The sequence below is a fragment of the Vespula vulgaris genome, chromosome 3 (assembly GCF_905475345.1).
Source record: "Vespula vulgaris chromosome 3, iyVesVulg1.1, whole genome shotgun sequence".
Classification (NCBI taxonomy): domain Eukaryota; kingdom Metazoa; phylum Arthropoda; class Insecta; order Hymenoptera; family Vespidae; genus Vespula; species Vespula vulgaris.
In genome coordinates, this window is record NC_066588.1 from 886,468 (window position 1) to 904,329 (window position 17,862).

General features: G+C 31.9%; 2 protein-coding genes across 3 annotated transcripts in view; both read left to right on the top strand.

Moving 5' to 3' along the window:
* Positions 1-7: 7 nt before the first annotated feature.
* Positions 8-2,664, top strand: LOC127062619 (beta-catenin-like protein 1). Its single transcript, XM_050991160.1, has 9 exons — positions 8-116; positions 310-692; positions 774-1,105; positions 1,175-1,398; positions 1,489-1,671; positions 1,739-1,886; positions 1,957-2,123; positions 2,235-2,418; positions 2,509-2,664. The coding sequence occupies exons 1-9, from the start codon at positions 87-89 to the stop codon at positions 2,595-2,597; spliced, it is 1,740 nt and encodes a 579-aa protein (XP_050847117.1). The 5' UTR covers positions 8-86; the 3' UTR covers positions 2,598-2,664.
* Positions 2,665-3,811: 1,147 nt separating this feature from the next.
* LOC127062616 (uncharacterized) overlaps positions 3,812-17,862 on the top strand; it is a 43,810-nt gene continuing 29,759 nt past the window's right edge. The window contains exon 1 of one of the 2 annotated variants that reach the window (XM_050991153.1): positions 3,812-4,425. The gene's annotated coding sequence lies outside the window, so the exon portion shown is untranslated. The remainder of the gene's footprint in view (positions 4,426-17,862) is intronic. The other variant, XM_050991150.1, reaches the window with a different exon arrangement.

The window sequence follows — 17,862 nt, forward strand, 5'->3', positions numbered from 1 at the left end:
ATTAAAATCAACGACGCTTACTGGTGTGACATTGTACTAAATGTACCTATGTAAATAAAGAAATAATTTTAGTGCATATTTTTGATATGGATATTGGTGAATTATTATCTTATAAGGTAATTTTTATAAATTATATATAGGTTACGTAGAAAATCAGAATATAAAAATCTTATATTCAATTATATTATATAGCGACAAATTTAACCTTACTTTTTAAAACATTTTCGCTATAATTTATCTGAATGTATTTTCTTTATGAATTAACTTGATTATAAAATCTTATGTACATATTAAATATTATTTATCCAGCCACCTAACACACCAAAGCGTCCAACAATTGGAGAAGAAGATGACGACGAAGAATGGGAAAGTTCTAAGAAACCAAAGAGAGTTATTAAAACACCATATCATGCACGTCAAAGACAAATAAGAGAGACAGATGAACAGACTCCAATTAGAAATAATGAACCTCCAACTCCGATAAGGGCTGCATTGCCTTCGCCTGCCAATGATGTGGTTGAGCCACAGTTAACAGAAAAAGAAAAACAAGACATTTTAAAATATGTAGAGACTGAAGCACCTGAAGTAGAGGCATTGGATGAAGCTACTTTAAAAAGAATGGTTTTACTATTTGAAAAGAGAGCTCTTAGAAATCAAGAAATGAGAGTTAAATTTCCAGATCAGCCAGAAAAGTAAGTCATATATTTCAATATAACTTTTGTATTTATACTTGATATACAATTCTTTTAATTGTATTTTTATAAATTTCATAGGTTTATAGAATCTGAAGTTGAACTTCACGAAACACTTCAAGAATTACATGTCGTTGCAACTAATCCAGATCTTTATCCATTAATGGTAGAACTTGGTGCAGTACCTTCGTTACTTGAACTGTTATCTCACGAAAATACAGATATAGCAGTTGGTATAGTGGATCTTTTACAAGAACTTACAGACGTTGATATTTTACATGAGAGTCAAGAAGGAGCAGATACTCTCATAGATGCATTATTGGAACAGCAAGTTAGTGCTCTTCTTGTTCAAAATTTGGAGAGGTTAGATGAAAATGTGAAAGAAGAAAGTGATGGAGTACATAATACACTTGGTATATATCATTTTATATATTTAAAATATATTTGTGTATAATTATATTAAATCTATTTATTTATTATAGCCATATTTGAAAATTTATTGGAATTTAGACCAGAATTATGTACCGATGCTGGGAAACAGGGCTTAATGCAATGGTTGTTACGTAGAATTAAAGCAAAAATGCCATTTGATGCGAATAAACTTTATGCCAGTGAACTTTTATCAATTCTTGTACAAAACACGCCTGAAAATAGGTTACTTCTAGGTGATCTTGATGGTATTGATGTACTGTTACAACAATTAGCTGTATGTTCCATTTTATTATATGTTTGTTGTTTATATGTATTAGAACTTAATTTTATGTTATATTATTTTAATATTGTTTATTATTTACAGTACTACAAACGACACGACCCTCAAACTGCCGAAGAACAAGAAATGATGGAGAATTTATTTAATGTTTTATGTTCGAATTTAATGGCTACTGTAAATAGAGATAGATTTTTACGTGGTGAAGGATTACAATTAATGAATTTAATGTTGCGAGAAAAAAAAATGTCACGTAACGGTTCTCTTAAGGTAAGTTTTTTTTTTCTTTCTTTTTTTAATGTTTAAGGAAATAAAGTATTGTATGAAAATATTATAGGTTTTAGATCATGCTATGAACGGACCTGACGGGAAAGATAATTGTAGTAAATTTGTTGACATACTTGGACTTAGAACAATCTTTCCTCTTTTTATGAAAACTCCAACTAAAAATAGAAAACGAATGCTTACAGCAGAAGAACATGAAGGTAAAAAGTAATAAGATGAATTAATTCACTACAAAAGATTTTGTTTATATAAAATTAAATCCTCTTGCAGAACACGTGGTATCGATAATAGCAAGTATGTTGAGAAATTGTAAAGGACAACAACGTCAGAGATTACTTAGTAAATTTACAGAAAATGATTATGAAAAAGTGGATAGATTAATGGAATTACATTTTAAATACTTAGAAAAAGTCGAAGAAGTTGAGAAAACTGCAAAAGTTAATACGATACAATAAAATAAGAATTTTCTTTTTACGTTTACATTTACATTACATTTTTACATTTATTGTTAATCTGAAATTAACGAATTATATTATTTAAAAATATAGGATGACGAAGATGAAGAAGAGTCTTATCTTAGACGATTAGATGGAGGATTATTTATATTGCAATTGGTAGATTACGTTCTCTTAGAAGCTTGTACTGGTTGTCCTCCTGCAGTAAAACAAAGAGTTACAAGAATTTTAGCTCAAAGACGAGCATCTCTTAAAACTATCAGACATATTATGAGAGGTAAAAGTGTATATAAAAAATGTTATAAAAATATTTTTCAAAGGACTTATTTTTTGTTGAACACACATATATATATTTATGATTTCATAGAATATGCCGGAAATCTTGGAGATGCTGGAGACACAGAATGGAGGGAGGCAGAGCAGCAACACATACTGCAATTAATCGATAAATTTTGATTTATTTAAACTTTCAATATACTACAATTAATCAATAAATTTCGACTTCGTTTGGAACGATTTTTAAGTATGTGATATATTTGAACAGTAAGAACACACATGAATAGTACGTTATTGTAATGATATAAGAAAAATAATTCCATATCAAAGTATAAAGTATACCGAGAACTTAAACAAATTTTTGTATCAATACTAGTCGAAGATAAACGATTTTCACTCAACTACATAAAGGGTTATTTGATAATTTTTTAGAATAAAAAAAAAAAAAATTGCTGTACACTAGATCGATTTTTTTATCGTAACGAACAATTTCATTTACATATTTGGTGCTAAATTCAAGTGATATAAATTTTCTATTAGTATTGACCATTTATCGAGGATAAGATCCTCATTTTACATTAATGGATTATCGAGTAAAAACACCCTAAGGTACACAAATAAAATGGAAGAGATTACAAAGTCGATCATACAAAAATGTTATAACATTGACCGTTATGTCGATCTTAAACAAAATCATTGGAATTTTGCGTGATATTGTACGCGTTTACGAATCGGACGAAACGTCTTACGAAATCAAAAGATACCAGAATGGCGCTTTGTTCGACTCTTTATACATCAAGAACCTTGAAAAGAAACAATTTGGCCTGCTCAACTATATTATCAAGAAAACCAAAACGAAAGAAATACAGAGATTCAACGAACGTGATAATATATTATATTTTCAGAAGCACTCGCTACAACTTGTGCTGCATTTAGAATTTGTTGTGAGTCAGGTGAGTCCAAGAACTTTATCTTATTTATTTTTTTATAGTACAAGTAATATATAAAAATTGTAATCTGGCGATTAGAAGTTTTAAAAGATATATTAGAATATTCCTTACATAAAAAATCGATAATGGGAATTTCGTAATAATTGGAAAATATTTTAACAACGATATATACGATGATATACAAGCTTACAAGTCATATTTGATATAATATATTCGTTTATTTTTGCCGCGTAAAAAATGCCGTAGAGGAAGTGCATGCGCTCATCCCCTATCTTTTTCGTTTCCATGACAACCCACGTGGGCGCATGCGCATTTCATCGATTTATTCGCGTATAGAAAACGGTGTACATGTGTACGTGCGTGCGTGTATGTGTGTGTGTGTGCGAGAGAGAGAGAGAGAGAGAGAGAGAAATACGAGGATGCAAAGATACGCAGAGCGTCTTCAGTGCAGCCGAAAACGTGAATAGTAGGAGGAATGGAGAAAGACTGATTTATTTTTCGTTCTCGTTCATAGTTTATTTTCAAACGTCAGTGTCGGTGGTTATACGCGCACGTTTCACCCTCTCTTCGATTTCACGTCGTGAAATAGAAGCGCCGGGTTTGTTGGTGGGGTCAACGCACCGTATACGATCGATCGTGATTGGTCGTTCGCGGTGACGTTAACCAATCGGGTTGCGCCCTTCCTCCTTAGCCGAAAGTTAGCTGCACGAGTGAGCCAGTCGTTGCTGCAAGCTTCGAAGGTGCGGTCGTTGTGTCTGTGTCGTTGCCACTCGTGCTGTGTTTTTGCGAGTGTGTTTCTCTTTTCCCCCCTTTTACTCGTTTGTTTTTTTTTCTTCTCCTTCTCTCTTCTCGTTCATACGTTTATACGACACATCGCGACGACGATAAAGAATTATCAACGAAATATGTAAAGAACGTTCACGTGTCGACGATATTTCATATTTGTGCATCTCGTGCCGGTGACAGAGACGATAATTATCTTTCCTGTGGAGAAGTCAGGACACGATTCAGGACGACAGATCTTCCGAAGATTTTCTCACGGGAAAACGGGCGCTACGGTAAGTCGATTTCAACCACCACCACCACCACCACCACCACTACCACCTTCTCCTCTTTTCCACCCTCTTCCTCATCCCCTCTTTTTATATATTTCACTCGATTTATTGTATACATACATATATTTTATAAACATCTTATTTAGATTTTATCGTCATTGTTTACCTATTTAACGATCGCCGATTTTCGGGTATCACAGCGACATTTTTCGATTCCTTTTTTCTTTCCTATACTCGTTTCCAAAATCTAACTACGTATTATTTAATCTACGTATTCGTTTAATACAACTTCGCAAGACGCAAGCAAGCTCCATTGGAAAACAAATTATTTCGAATTTTATACGTTTCGTACCCATTAAGCGTAATTTAAGCGGTAATGGAAAATAGAGATAGTTCTCTTATCTTCTCGAACTAAATTAAATACATTTAAAAATACAAGATATCAAAGTTGTGTGTAATGTCGTATAGAACGTTATATTCGTGAAGCATTGTCATGTGTGTACATATATGTATCTATTCCTTCGTAGTAACGTAAGCTAATTTTTTGGTTATATTCTCGTAATGTTGATGATGTCATTAGATAAAGAGGGAGATTCAAATGGTTACGTACGTATTTTCAAATCTTTGATTTACTATGCACCACACGGCGTATTGTAAAATTTAAAGGAGTTTAAAAAAATTAACCTTTTTGATAGAAAAGGTTTATATTAATATATTATTTTCAGAATATCGTTGAACAAAAGAAGATTTTCGATACATTTTAAACGAAAATATTGAACATTACATTAAATTTTTTCTTTACGTTAACTAATAATAAATAAATAAATAAATATATGTATATATATGTGTATATATATATAAAAGAAACTACAAATACGACGATAATGGAAAATTTTAGATTTCTCATTTTTTTTTTTATTTTTATTTATACAAGAGAATATCAATCGAGATTCGACATATTTTAGTCTAAAATATTGAACATTAAATTACATTTTTTTTTTCTTACGTTAACAAATAAAAGAAAAGGCAAAATAACATGAAGTAATAAAATAAAAAGGAATATATAAAAATTACTACAAATATGACGATGATAAAAATTTTTAGATTTTCTTTCTTTTTTCTTTCCCTTTTTACATTTCTATTTATATAAGTAGCTGGTTCAAAATAATTTAATCGAGATTAAAACGAGCATAAAATATATTTAGAGCTTCTTTTCGAACGCGTTAAGCATCGAAACGAAACAAAGCAGAGGTAATAGCACTGAACATTGTTAAAGGTACACCATTTAATAGCGCGAATTTCAAAGATGCGTAACAGAGTTAACTTCAAATAGATAGGACGATACATACATATAACTAAAATATATATATATATATATATATAGCTAGCTAATTATTACTCGATTGCTTTGAGAATCTTTGAACGGTTATGGTTTCGTCAGACTATTCCAAATAGGATTTCTTTTAGACTTTCGACAAATTTTGAGCAATGTTTAGAACACGTAACATGGAAGACCTGGCACGTAGTAAGGTTTCGTACTCGATTCGAAATAAAAAGATATCTATACATACATACATACATACATACATACATACATACATATATACCTACATACATACATACATATATACATACATACGGTTTGTATATATGATTCATTACAGTTTAAAGTCGATTTATATGCGACAAAGATGTAAAATAGACTTTGACTTACATACATACATTTACTAAGGTTGAAATGTAAATTCCTAGGTCAATAATGTATATGTATATGCATATGTATACGTATATGTACAGAGTGAACGAAATGTTTTTAGACCGGTCAAAAATTCCTAAGGCGACATTAAAAGACAATTATTCTCTTTCGAGACTTTTTAGGCTAATTATTTTTTTTCTCTCTTTTTTCTTTTTTTTTTTGTTTTCTTTTTTACACTCTTTAAAAATACAAGCTTAATTACAAGCTTACGAAGTTTCGAAAAAGAATAATTGATTTTTAAAATCACTTGAGAACTTTTGTTATACTATATTTATAGAGTCTTATATAGTTCGTAATTCGTTTGAGATAATTGTATAGATAATCCAATATATAAAGGTTTTATAGAAATGTTCAAAATGTATCATCATATCGTACGTTATCGATCCTGTGTGTCGGTGCAGCATATACAACGTTGCATCATCGGTATGGACGCTGCAGACGTTCCATGACCTTGAACGAGCAACAGCGATACGGTCTAATGTCAGAGAGTAGAAGTCGGGGATGTGTGTTAGACAATAGGTTGGCATATTTGGTAGGTAAAGATCGGTGTCAAGGTAATAATTTCTTTGAAATATTAAGATGTAAGGTTATATTCTTTTATCTTCTTCATTTTGTTAAAGAGTATAACGCAAGTCGAGAAATTGAAAGTATTTTGTAGAATTTAAAACGATATAAAGTTGTTGGAAATAATAATAACAATCTTTCATAGAAATTATATCATAAGTTAATTACAACTCGTATGGATAGTTGATTAACATCGAATTAATAATTAACTCTTCTTAGAATTAGAATTATTTTTTTTTATTTTTCATTTTTTCTCTTTTTGTTTGTTATGTCGGATAAATAGAAGAAAAGGAAACTACGCGATCGAGACGAATGATGGTAAATGTTTCACGTGTATTAGTATCTTCCAACAACGTGACTCGTCAACGTGAAAAGGTAATGAGCTGCGACGGTGCATTGGTCGATGGTGTAATCTTTGTTCTATCTATGCGCGATGCGTACAATGATGTATGAAACAATTTTGCGATTAGTTTATAAAAATGCTATATTTATGTATTTATATACTGTAGTATCGCGCGCGTGTATGTGTGTGTGTGTGTACAAAAGTATATATACACATAATATGTACTATACAGTATACATAGTGCTCGTGTGATAAGCTCATCTCTCTTTCTAAGTGTTTATCACTCTAAGTAATTATACACTTTGATCGTTTCGTGGCACGAAGAGCTTAGGATATTTTTTTTTTCCTTTTTTTTTTTTTTTTTTTTTGAATAAACCAAGAGGAGGAAAAAATTTTCCATCTTCGTTGATGAATCGTGTTATATGAAATCGTTACATATATACATATATATTGAAGACTACATCGGATATCTTATTTTCCGTTTCACGAGAAGTAAGTAGGTACGACGACTAGGGATCTACCCTTACCCGTAGGCTGGAAAAATGTTAAGAGTACCAGTCAAGGAAACCCTGCTGCAACGTTTACGCTTTTATCGATCAAACTGCCCCAGATTCTCGCACAAATTCTTTACTGTTGTTCGAACCATTCGTATTGTCTCGGTAAAACGTATATTCTTACTCACGCAGGATTAATAAATGATCCTATGCTATAAATCTTTTTGGATTTCAACAAAAGTATTGATTTATTTATTTTTTTCTTTTGTTTCCCTTTTTTTTTTCTTCATACTTTCAACGCGTTCGAGAATTCCTATTTTTAACCCGTGTGTCTCTTTGATTATCCAATCGATCGAAAAAGGTTAATGCACTATTTTCTTTAAACCATTTTATTTCTCAAAGATGACGAGAAAAACAATTTTTCCTTTCTTCCTATATTCTTTTTTATTTTTTTTTATTTTTATTATTTTTTTTTTTTTATAGAACATTTTAATGAAAAATATATACCTCTTTATCGATTGTTAAATATCGGAAGAATTTTTTTTTTTTTTTTTTTCTTTCTATTCGTTCATTTGCACGTTTGGTGTCTCGACCTTAGGTAAATCTCTGAAGTCTTCTACTCGAAGAACACTACCGGTCTGCCGCTGGTAGACTCTCAAGACGCGAAAAGCGCTGAGCTTGCTACTCGAGTCGCAATTTTACAAGTGCTTGTCTGGCACATTCAAAGAGATCTTTTTTGTGTGAACTTTATAACGATTTTTGGGTCATTTCTCGAGTAATTAATATATACTAATAGAAAGGATATCGAGATGGTATTATATTCTTTTTAAAAAATTATTCTAGTACGACGTTCATTCTCTATATGTTATGCGATAGTTACGAGTATAGACTTGACTAAATGTCTCTAAATGATTTTTGAAAATTGATTACCCTTTTTGGAGACTCTTCAGGCCATTTATTTATTTTTTTTTTCAAATTGTAAAAATACAATTCTTAAGAACTTTTGGCTCACCCTATATTTATAAGGAACAAATCGAACGTTAATACGGATTAGAAAAAAGAAAAGAGAGAGAGAGAGAGAGAGAGAGAGAGAGATGAAGGAATAATTTCATAAGTCTTAAAATTTTGTTATAAATGTTGATGACAGCTAACGAGTTATAAATAATTTCACTAATCCAGTATATTTAATATTGCAGAAAGAGTCATCGCTATTTTAGAGGTTTCTTTGTCATTTCATTATTACCACACGTGCGATGTTGGATTATTTATGCTAACGTTCCAACATTAGTGAATAAATTATCTACGCGTTCATCGAATGCGTATAGATGTCGTATGAACTTACCGTTCAAATTCTCCTCGCGTATATTTTGTGTACGTACGTATGTACTATGTATGTATGTCTGTATGTATATATATATAGTTCTGACCCAGAAGTTTAAAACCACTTTCAAAATTGATTTCGTTGCGTCGAAAAAAGAGAATGGATGTTGTAGTAGTCGCTAGGAGGATTCAAATTGGACCAAGTTGGGGTCACGAAGTTTGATATACATTTAATATATATATATATATATATATATATATATATATATATCACGTAGTAGAGCACATATTTCTTCAAGTACTATCTTCAATACCTTCGATACCTTCGATAAAAGTTTTCCCTTTTGTATCACGTCGAATAATCGATAAGACACAGTCGAGGTGCACTTTGACTGAAAATAAAACGATAACTCTCCAAGACAAAAGAAAATTTCTTTAGTTCATTCGTTCGGGATGAATGTTGAAGAATTTCTTTTTTTTTTTTTTTTTTATTAAGATAGTTGGTATATACAACACACGACGAATCAATGATAGTTGATGTCATGAATCGTAGAAATTTAGTGGCCCTTATTTAATCGTGGCTCGAATGAAGAAAGGGGAGGGTTATAGTGTCGGTGACACGAAGAAGAGCGTTCCAATTAAGAGGACTCCTTAACAAGGAACTCCTCGAAGGCACTTCCTCTACCGTCGTTCTTATCTATTTACTTTCGTCGGCTTTTGGTATCAAACAGCTTTCGCGAATCTTTCCGCACAGAGACTATCTCTTTGACTCCGTCGTTAGTAGCGTCTGATAATTTGCTTAAACTTTTTGAATATTAAAACGTTTGTATCTGTGTGTGAAATGTTGCTGCGCTAGAAATAATTGGCTAGAATCTGTCGAGGTCAAAACAATTAAGTTTCTTTTTTATTATTATTATTATTATTATTATTATTATTATTATTATTATTATTATTATTCAATAAAATCAATTTTATTTCATTTCTGGTTTTCCTGTTTTTTCTCTTGTAGGAAATTTTTTCGAAGGATCACACGGCAGATTATAGAGTATAAACAATTGCAATATTAATACGTGTTAGAAATAATTGATTAGGATTTGTCGTGATAATTTTTATTACTATTATTATTAATTAAATTTTATTTCATTTCTTTTCTTCCTCTTTAGAAAATTTTCTTAAAGAATTAAGACGACAGGTTAGAAATGATCGCAATATTACTAAGTCACAGGTTCATTGTTCATATCTATGATCGTTTTCTTTTTTTGATGTTAATTATTTGAATTTAAATTTGAATTTTACAAAAAAGAAAGTGTATCGATTGGAAAGATACGAGCTTCGTAATCGAGATCGTAATCATAGACTTTGATCATTGGTTGGATTTTATTGTAGCTATAAACGATTGAAATATCATTGAGCAGAGCGTACTGTGTCTTCTTGGGGTCTACGAGATGTGCGTCGTCGTTTTGGCCGATGGTGTTTCTCACTGCCGAGACGGTTTCATCGATCCATTCACTCTCACTACCGTTTACGTTGCCAGGCCTCTGACTCTAAGCCTCCCTTCCTCTTTCTCTCCTCTCCCCCATTTCCTCTCCAATCTCCTTCCCTCCATCTTATCCTTCCTCCTCTTTCAAGAAAACAACCACCTTAGCTTCTTTTATCGTACGTACGATTCGTCGTTGCCCTTTTCATCTTTTTCTTTTTTTTCTCCTTTTTATCTTTATTACTATTGTTTTCTTTTCTTTTCTTTTCTTTTCTTTTCTTTTCTTTTCTTTTCTTTTGTATTTCTTTGCTCTTTCATTTTCCCTTTGACGTTGTTTTCTACGAAGTCCCTTTGAGAATGCGAAAGTTCTTTGTATTAAAATAAAATACAAAAATAAAAAAGAAATGAAACATTTATTAGGTTGATAACGAAAGAACTTGAGTTTTAACTCGGTCAATCTAAACGCACCTTTAAAATTTGTCTTGACGGATATTATATAGTGTAGGCATAGGTAGTCTATAAATCATTGTAAGATCAGCACTTAAACCATTTACCACACCCCTCTTTGGCCTGACCTACAAATCGAAAGGTGGGCGCGACGCAACCCTACATAGAATACTATCCTTTAACCTTTCGTACCGATTAACTGAAAATAATAGGAGAAGGGGTAATAGGTGATAGCAATTGACTTTTCGCATACGATATCTTGTCTTTCACAAATTATTTCGCAAGTTATACGTATATATATATATATATATATATATATATATATATATATAGATACACGTGCGGTGTGTGTGTGTACATTGGCATAGATTGGACATTGATTCAAAAGTACTTTGTAATTGAAAGTGAAATCTAATTATATACGAGCATCGTTATTAAACGCCACTTTCGAAATTCTCTCTTTCTATTGATTTGTAAACTCGATTATTATTAGAATATTCTCATAATCATTATCATTTTAATAACTCATTATCGATCTTTCTGTTATCTTCATTATATCTCATCTTATTCAGTGAACTAGACTCGTAATAAAATCTGTTATCTGATATATGTATACGTAGATATATATATATATATATATATATATATATATATATATATATATATATATACATAGATAAATATCATATTCGTCTATTTCGTAAAGCCACATGTCTTCTCAAAATACTATCATCCTGGTAGACTGATCTTTAACGTACGTATACATTTACTTAAAAAATATGAAAAAGAATAAAAATAATAATAAAATAAATCTTAAGTCAAAAGGTGAAACTTAATCGATCAACCCTCTTTCTAACTCTTTCTCTCTTACAAAGTTCTTGCAATTTTCTAGCAGGTTAACAACCCTTGCTCGACTTTTTATAGCCCAAAGTGCAAACTCGTTCCGTCTCTCTTTTCTCCCTCTCTCTTTCTCTTTCTACATCATCGATCGCATATTAAATCTAAGTTAATTCTGGAGGAGTTTGAACCGTGGTCCATTTATAAACGGTAAGAAGTTCTCTGCTCTCTCTCCCTCTCTCCCTCTCTCTCTCTCTCTCTCTCTCTCTCTCTCTCTCTCTCACTCTCTTTTTATCTTGATCGGCCAATAACATTCTTACGAGGGATTATCTAAAAGGGTCAACCGAGGTTACGTCTCCTCCTCTTCTTTTTTTGCATCTTCATTTAGGCCACGTCGTTGATAGCAAAGACAGATTGGCTGAGTTTCAAAATGTCTTCAAAGAAATCGTGCAAAAGAATTGATTAGGAAAAAATCGACGGTGATGGCTACAATCGTGTTTTTATTTATCATTACATTTTTTTCTTTCTTTTCTCTCTCTCTCTCTCTCTTTGTTTTTTTTTTTTTTTCAAGAGAAGGGTAAGACAGAGTTTCAGAATATTTCAGAAAAGGCCGCGCAAAAGTTAGTGATTAGAAAAAAATTAGTAATTACCATGATCATACAAAAAAATCTAAATTTTTTATTTTCATTTATTTATTTACTTATTTTTTTTTTTTTTAAGAGAGAATGGGGGAAGGAAAGAATTTTAAAATGTCTATAAGAACAAGTGATGTAGAAAATTTGATTGGGAAAAAATCGGACAACGATGATCATAGTTTTTTTGTTATCCTCTTAACTTTGTTCTTCTTTCTTCTTTATCTTTTTTTCTTTCTTTTAAAAAACAAAAGAAACAAGATTAAGAAGAAGAAGTAGCCTTTCGGGTAAGTTCGCGGGCTACGTGCCGTGGCCACGCGGTCTCATTGCCAAATATGGCCGCCCGCAGTATTCTTAGCACTGCTCGGAGAACGAACGACACTCGACGGAGTCGGCCGAACGAACGACGACGTGTGCCGTCTCGAGAATTGGCTTCTCTTCTTTACTAAGAGATGGCTAGAAACGAAGATCGGTGAGATAAATACACCGATGAATTTCGAGATCTCGATAGATCGACCAACCTAGATAGATAGATAGATAGATAGAGAGAGAGAGAGAGAGAGAGAGAGAGACAATTCCTAGATTTTTTTTTTTAGAATCAGTAAATTCGTGGAAAAGGTCATCGAGCTCGTTCATCTCACGAAGATGTTGCTACATCTTCTCAATTTGATTTTACAGTAGGGTAGGACAGGTGAAAGAAAAAGTAAAACAAAAGGGGGGGAAGACAAAAGTCGTGTGCAGTGCAAAAAATGCAATGTGCAGAAATCATAGTTACGAGTTCGTTGCATTAGTATTTTTCTTTTTTTTTTCTTTCTTTCTTCTTTTTTTCTTTCTCTCTACTAAAACTCGTTAGGTGCGTTAATTAACAGACCAGGATTTAATTAATCGTTAACTCTCTACGACGTAATTTTTTGTCTATCAAACAAATTATGTAACGTGAAAGTTTAGTATTACATATGTATTACTATAGTATAGTATATTAAGTATAATTAGCTTAATACGAGTATAATTATACTATATATGATATATAATATAAAATTTTATACTATCTTTTAATTCACTATTATTTTATACTATTATTATTAATATAATAACAATATACTGTAAAATAATATAGCGTAGTATAGTGTAACGGTATAAAATAATATAGTATGATAATAATATAGTATAAAAAAAAAAAAATGGGAGAAGAAAAGAAACAAGAAAAAGAATTGTGAAACACTTTGTATATGAAGTAACAACTAAGTTCGTGTCGATGAAACTTACACAAAATATAGAAATATAAGCGTGCATTTGACTTAAAAGTTATATAACATTATAGAGGGTTAACCTAACGTAAAAAAAATTCCCTGACCCAAATCGAAAATCGATTGATTCGTTATAATTATTTATAAAGTATCTTCGGAAGGAAGGAAAGAAGTAGCATAAAAGAAAAAGAAGAAAAAAAAAACAAAAAAAACAAAAGAACAGAAAAGAAAAATATAAGAACGAGTAAAAACTGTGTATGATCGAATAAGGGCAAACTTATTACCCGCTGATCGAACCTAAATCCCCGTAGTGATTCATCTTTTTTAATGGATTCATGAGCGTCCTTCTGTCAGTCCTTGAACAGAAGTGCACCCGTTAGCTCGACGAAATCGTGAAACGAAAGAGAACACTTCTGTCGCCAAAAACGGCGAGTCACAGAGTTTCCATTATATCGTCTTGTTACTCAGTCGAGGCCTCGTACCGATAATCGTGTCTCTTTGATGTTGTGTTCCAATTTTTTTCTTCTTTTTTTCTTTTTATCCTCTTTTTTTTTTGTAAAGTGAATTGTGCCGTTCAATTTTTTACTCGAATATAATCGTATATGTCTCTTTTTCTCTCTTTCTCTTTCTCTTTGTAAAAGTAAGATATGTATCCTAAACATATTAATATCTTAATATATAGAGAGAGAGAGAGACAGAAAACATGATGAATTTAATTAATTATCTTCTTTGAATCCTGTTAACGATAGCAATTAAAAGAGGAATCTTTTTCACCTCCCGAAAGGTGCCAGCACGTAGACAAATTTTAAATACTCGTAAATAGAATACACCAGCACCATCGCCACCATCACCACCGACATCACCACCACCATCACCATCACCATCACCGTCATTGAACGTTGTTCCAGAGAGCTCTGCCTGCAGGTCTATCGCGACGATACTCGCTCGCTTTAACGCCAATTAGGCGATAATTAATTGATCGTCGGGAACAGCCAACGAGGTTATTAGGGTCACAGCTAGTCGTTCCACGTACGGAGTGGACTCGTACCCAAAGCTATGAGAGAGAAGACCCTTCGTGTACACTATACACACACACACACACACACATATATATATGTATGTATGTATGTATATATATACCATAAATGTTCCCTGATCTTCTTCAGGAAGTTATGAAAGCCTTCTTTACATTCTCTTTTTCTTTTTCTCAAACTCGATTCGAATCCATTGGTATAACTCGTACGATTATAATATATTCACCAAAGACATTCTCATTCAACGTCTCTTAAACTATTTATCTTTATCGAATATTCCAAGTTAATGGTTCGTATGAATCTCTCGAAAATAAAAGATATTATTCAGCTTGGTGTTGGAGAAATATATAAATCTATGGAGGTTACGATCGATACGCGTTATGTATTTATACATTGTAAGATTACTCCTACGTAGATCTTCCTATTCCTAATGGAATCCTTATAATGTGTTGTAATAAACATGGAAATATGACAAGGATACTTCTTCTAGACATACCTGTCATAAACGGAAATTTTCATTAGCAAAAGCGACGATACAATCGGTTGTGATGCAACTTTGAGAAGGAAGATGGATTAGTAAAGTTATTATATACCTCGTGCATAAATCAGAAGTATTGTTTAGGTATTATTGATTTATAGAATCAGTTGTTTTACGACGTTCTCTCTTCAACGTATAGATCTTTTTCTTTTTAATTTTTTATTTTATTTTATTTCTACTTTATCTTCTTCGATCAAAAAGATATTGATCGGCATATTATATTTTTCACATATCAAAAGTATCGTTTACGTATTATTGATCTATAGAATCAACTGTTTTATGACGTTTTCTCCTGAACGTATCAATCTTTCTTTTCTCCTTTTTCTTTTTTTTTTTTTTACTTTAGAGGATTGATGGGCATATTATTCTTTGTATATATGTGTGCGTTATTGATCTACAGAATCAGCTGTTTTTTTGTTATCTTTCTTTACGCATATTAATTTATGCGCGTGTGTGCGTTCGTAGCTTTATTTTTTCAATTACAAAAATATTGATGAGTATATTACACTTTTCATATATCAAAAGTATCGTTCCTTTTTCTTTTTTTTCTTTTTTTTTCTTCTTTTAAGGGACAAATGGGAGTGGTATTATTGATCTACAAAATCAGCTGATTTTTTTTCTGACATTCTTCTCTACGCACATTGGCTTATTTCTTATTTCTTTTATTTAAAAAAAATATTTTTCTAGCTTACTTTCTCAATCAGGTTCACCCACGTTATCGACGACGATACATTATGATTGTTAAACGCGTATAACAGATAAAGATAGAGCTGCATGCACGTGCTGCATTTTCGCGTCGTTGCGAATCCGTTACATCCGTTTATGGTTCGTATCGGTTGTCGATCGATATGGAAAGTCAGCACGGAAAAGGCGAGTCTCGATCTCTTCGGGGAATTCTTTTTTCTCCTTTCCCCTCCCCCACTCTCCACTCCACTTTTTCACTCGTTTCTAATTCTATTCTTTAACATGAGATTGTTTCCTTTAGATTCGATGACAACAACAAAAAAAAAAAAAGAAAAAAAAAGATCACGAACAATCGATCGATCGTTGCTCGACATCGAAAAATAACAAATCGTAAGTCCGATATAAAGGCACGAAGTGATCAGACCGATCTACCTACGCTTAATTTGCATTAAGTATGATTGCGGAATTGTTGCACTATACTTTACCGTGTATTATTTTATTTTTATTACGGCCATCACCTACTTGCGAATCTCTTGAAAATACTTGCTTACTATATTATGCCTTAGAATCTGAAAAAGTAAAAAAATTAAAAATAAATAAAAAAATTAATTTCTTAGGTCGATATCGTATAGGTAATGAATTTTTTTTTAATATTTTTTTCTCTCTTTCTCTCTTTTTTTTTTTATTACTTTTTCTTTTTTTTCTTTTCTCTCTTTTTTTTTTTTTTATTTAAATGAAGTTTACATCAGTAGTAATGATTTATTTGCTGGTTTGTAACCCATCCGACGCTCAGAAAATCTATTCCATTCCATTGGTGGTACTTTCTGTAAGAGAGTACAATAACCTGTGGTATAGTGGAATTTAACGAGAAACGTTGTCGATTTATGTACGGTGTCGTTTTACCGCAAAAGAATGGCGCATACCAAGCTTGGTAGTGGCTTTACCATATGTAAATCGAAGCAACCGATATGTATATATATGTGTGTGTGTATTACGTATGTATGTATGTATGTATGTATGTATGTATGTATGTATGTGTATGTATATAACACTTGCCATTCACAAGTATATCTCGAACGGTAGCGTAGGTGTTGTAGATTTACATGAAGTTTCGCATCGCTTTAAATTTACCGTTAATCGTGTCTTTTAGGCTCTTGCAACGTCCTAATCTCTCTTTACCGTCCTAGATTCGCAATTAGATTTCGTAGGAAGACATTTTCTCTCTCTCTCTCTCTCTCTCTCTCTCTCTCTCTCTCTCTCTCTCTCTCTCTCTCTCTCTTTTGCTTCATGGTTATATTTAATAATTTACCGCATACAGGCGAGAAATAAATTTTCATTACTTCCACGTTCGTGAATATAGTATGTCCTTGCTGAACGTTTAGATGTATTTTAATAAAAATATATCGTACAAGGATAATCATTTTATAAATAACTCGATGCTTTAAAAAATAAAGAAAAAAAATATCATGAGAATATCGGTAGATTTATTTCTTGAAGTTTAATCGACCATTCGTGAGTTTCGTCGAAGTTGTTTTCAAGTAAATATATTTTTTCGATTGATGATTATATTTCGAACTGATCGTCATTTCTAATACGATTAGATACTTTTTTTTTCTTTTTGCGTAAAAGAGTTCCAATTGCATTCGAAAGCGATTCGATTTTTAAAATTGTCGTCAAACTGAAATAAACATCGTAGTATAGACGAGGTACATTGCAAATGCATTTCCCAGTTGAATTCGTTCCGACTTAAAATAAATTTAGTCTCTTTTAAAAGCGAATCATCAGAAAGATATATACACACACACATACACTACACACAGATATAGATATTCAATCTCTTTTCCTCAACGTCTTCATTTTTCCAAGTTTTTGTTTCGTCGAAGAAGAAGCCTTACATTCACGATAAAAGATTCTTCCCCGTTTTACCGACTCAATGGCGGACTAAAAAGGTCTTTTCATCGTTCCTTTAGATTCGCGTGACCGTGAACGTGAGATTAGAGTAGTATGTACGTACGTATGTATGCATTGATGTATGTAGGCTATTGGCTTTCTTCCTCTCTTGTAATA